Source organism: Phyllobates terribilis, unplaced genomic scaffold (assembly GCF_046119375.1).
Source record: "Phyllobates terribilis strain yellow unplaced genomic scaffold, ASM4611937v1 Scaffold_5__5_contigs__length_657084704, whole genome shotgun sequence".
Classification (NCBI taxonomy): domain Eukaryota; kingdom Metazoa; phylum Chordata; class Amphibia; order Anura; family Dendrobatidae; genus Phyllobates; species Phyllobates terribilis.
Genome location: NW_027362765.1, coordinates 346,072,339 through 346,076,036, shown reverse-complemented (window position 1 = coordinate 346,076,036; position 3,698 = coordinate 346,072,339). Strand labels below are relative to the sequence as shown.

At 56.6% G+C, this 3,698-nt stretch overlaps 1 protein-coding gene across 1 annotated transcript in view; it reads left to right on the top strand.

Annotated features, from left to right (window-relative positions):
• Positions 1 to 1,221: 1,221 nt before the first annotated feature.
• Positions 1,222 to 3,698, top strand: part of EMX2 (empty spiracles homeobox 2) — an 18,706-nt gene continuing 16,229 nt past the window's right edge. Inside the window, exon 1 of the mRNA XM_073684604.1 lies at positions 1,222 to 1,779. Coding sequence (XP_073540705.1) covers positions 1,386 to 1,779 — 394 coding nt within the window. The 5' untranslated portion in view covers positions 1,222 to 1,385. The remainder of the gene's footprint in view (positions 1,780 to 3,698) is intronic.

Genomic DNA, 3,698 nt, shown 5'->3' with positions numbered 1-3,698 from the left:
TGTGGTGCCAGGCTCAGTCCTCCAGTGTGTTGTGCCCAGGCTCAGTCCTCCAGTGTGTGGTGCCAGGCTCAGTCCTCCAGTGTGTGGTGCCCAGGTACAGTCCTCCAGTGTGTGGTGCCCAGGTACAGTCCTCCAGTGTGTGGTGCACAGACACAGTCCTCCAGTGTGTGGTGCCCAGGTACAGTCCTTCAGTGTGTGGTGCCCAGGTCCAGTCCTCCAGTGTGTGATGTCCAGGCACAGTCCTCCAGTGTGTGGTGCCCAGGTACAGTCCTCCAGTGTGTGGTGCCTAGGTAAGGTCCTCCAGTGTGTGGTGCCCAGGTACAGTCCTCCAGTGTGTGGTGCCCAGGTACAGTCCTCCAGTGTGTGGTGCCCACGTACAGTTCTCCAGTGTGTGGTGCCCAGGTACAGTCCTCAAGTGTGTGGTGCCCAGGCACAGTCCTCCAGTGTGTGGTGCCCAGGTACAGTCCTCCAGTGTGTGGTGCCTAGGTAAGGTCCTCCAGTGTGTGGTGCCCAGGTACAGTCCTCCAGTGTGTGGTGCCCAGGTTCAGTCCTCCAGTGTGTGGTGCCCAGGTACAGTTCTCCAGTGTGTGGTGCCCAGGTACAGTCCTCCAGTGTGTGATGTCCAGGTACAGTCCTCCAGTGTGTGGTGCCCAGGTACAGTTCTCCAGTGTGTTGTGCCCAGGCACAGTCGTCCAGTATGTGGTGCCCAGGTACGGTCCTCCAGTGTGTGGTGCCCAGGTCTAGTCCTACAGTGTGTGATGTCCAGGCACAGTCCTCCAATATGTGGTGCCCAGGTACAGTCCTCCAGTGTGTGGTGCTCAGGCACAGTCCTCCAGTGTGTGGTGCCCAGGCTCAGTCCTCCAATGTGTGGTGCCCAGTTACAGTCCTCCAGTGTGTGGTGACCAGGTACTGTCCTCCAGTGAGTGGTGCCCAGGTACAGTCCTCCAGTGTGTGGTGCCAGGCTCAGTCCTCCAGTGTGTGGTGCCCAGGTACAGTCCTCCAGTGTGTGGTGCCCAGGTACAGTCCTCCAGTGTGTGGTGCGAGGCTCAGTCCTCCAGTATGTGGTGCCAGGCTCAGTCCTCCAGCGTGGAGCGTCCCGTGGACAGTCGCGGCAGTCAGTGGTCCCACAGGGTCGGGGGCTGTCGGCCTTCTCCCAGGCAGTGGCTGCGCTCTGACGCATGGAGGAGCCTCCCCTGTGGCGCAGCGACCAATCAGAGTGTGCGACATCTGCGCAGGAAGCGCCCGTGTCAGCGCCGCACTAATTACCCGCAGCAAGTGAGGGATCGCGGCAGAAGTTGTGGAGAGTCCGGCGCGTCCATGGATCGGACGACACTGGGCAGAGGAGGTCGGTGAGCGCCGCCCGCACAATCACTGCCGCCCGCACCATGTTCCAGCCGGCCCCGAAGCGCTGCTTCACCATCGAGTCTCTGGTGGCCAAGGACGGTCCGCTGCCCGCCGCCCCCCGCCCCGAGGAGCCGCTGCGACCCGCCGCCCTCAGCTATGCCAACTCCGGCCCCATCAACCCCTTCCTCAACGGCTTCCACTCGGCGGGCAGGGGCGTCTACTCCAACCCGGACTTGGTGTTTGCAGAGACAGTTTCTCACCCGCCGAACCCGGCGCTGCCCGTGCACCCGGTGCCCCCTCCGCACGCGCTGGCCGCGCACCCCCTGCCCGCCGCGCACTCCCCGCACCCGCTCTTCTCCTCCCAGCAGCGGGACCCGTCCAGCTTCTACCCCTGGCTGCTGCACCGCTACCGCTACCTGGGGCACCGCTTCCAAGGTGAGTCCACCGCGCCGCCCCCCGAACTTTCCTCCTGCTCCGGGACTTGGAGCCGAGTTCTCTGGACGGATCCGGGCTGTGGGGGCAGAGAGGACCGGGGCTGCCGGCAACCCACCGGGGATACCCGCGACTGCAGGACGGATCCAAGCTCCGGGGGTCTCCTGACAACTACAGCCCCGGAACATGAGGGGGTCTCCTACTGTGCACAGCCTCGGCTCCGGGGGTCTCCTGACAACTACAGCCCCGGAACATGAGGGGGTCTCCTACTGTCCACAGCCCCGGAACATGAGGGGGTCTCCTACTGTCTACAGCCCCGGCTCCTGGGGTCTTCTACTGTCCACAGCCCCTGAACATGGAGGGGGGGTCTCCTACTGTGCACAGCCTCTGCTCCGGGGGTCTCCTGCTAGCTACAGCCCCGGAACATGAGGGAGTCTCCTACTGTCTACAGCCCTGGCTCCGGGGGTCTCCTATCTGTCCACAGCCCTGGCTCCGGGGGTCTCCTACTGTCCACAGCCCTGGCTCCGGGGGTCTCCTATCTGTCCACAGCCCTGGCTCCGGGGGTCTCCTACTGTCCACAGCCCTGGCTCCGGGGGTCTCCTATCTGTCCACAGCCCTGGCTCCGGGGGTCTCCTATCTGTCCACAGCCCTGGCTCCGGGGGTCTCCTATCTGTCCACAGCCCTGGCTCCGGTGGTCTCCTACTGTCCACAGCCCTGGCTCCGGTGGTCTCCTACTGTCCACAGCCCTGGCTCCGGGGGTCTCCTACTGTCCACAGCCCTGGCTCCGGGGGTCTCCTACTGTCCACAGCCCTGGCTCCGGGGGTCTCCTACTGTCCACAGCCCTGGCTCCGGGGGTCTCCTATCTGTCCACAGCCCTGGCTCCGGGGGTCTCCTGCTCTCTACAGCCCCGGGGTCGGCGCTCAATCAGGACATTTCTCTATGGGACCCGACGATTTATGTCACCGCACAGAATACATAGGACACAAGTCCGGACATTATATATGTGACCGACCGGTGTATATAAATATATATATATATACAGTGCCTGTGTGCGACCGAACGGAATAGATAGGAAATAAAGCTGGATACACAATTCTATACATTTATATGATGTGTTATAGGGGACCCGATGATGTGTGTCACCGCACAGAATACATAGGATATAAGTCCGGACATTATATATATAATCTCCAAAGCAGCAATTTGTTCCCATCTTTTCAGTTCGCCATTAAAAGGCATCAACCACTGAGGACTCTCACATCTAAATATTGTTCTATCTACTGGCGAACACGGTACAAGAATATATATATTTTCCCTATGACATTATATATGTGACCGGCCGGTGTGTGTGTGTGTGTATGTATATATATATATATATATATATATATATATATATATATATATATATATATATATATATATATATATATACATATAGTGCCCATGTGCGACCGAACGGAATAGATAGGAAATAAAGCTGGATACACAATTCTATACATATATGTGATGTGTTATATGGGACCCGATGATGTGTGTCACCGCATAGCGCATATAGCATAGACGGCTGGAGCTATGGATTCATCCTCCGATATATGTGACCGCACAGAATACACGCACATTGTAGAATATAGATGTGGGTAGAATATATAGTATATTTATTTAGATTGTGTGGATATAATATATGACCTTCATGACCGGGTGACATAACAGTATTTGTGCATGGATATATATATATATATCTCGCCGTGTATGAAATATCCCCGTAGCTATAATCGCGCTGTGATTGTGTATGGATATAATGTCTGTACCAAACGGGAACGTTTGATTGTATATAATGTGCACTGTATAATACAATATAATGTGTGCGCTGTATAATATAATGTATGACTGATTGTAAATAATGCGTCTGACTGTATATACTA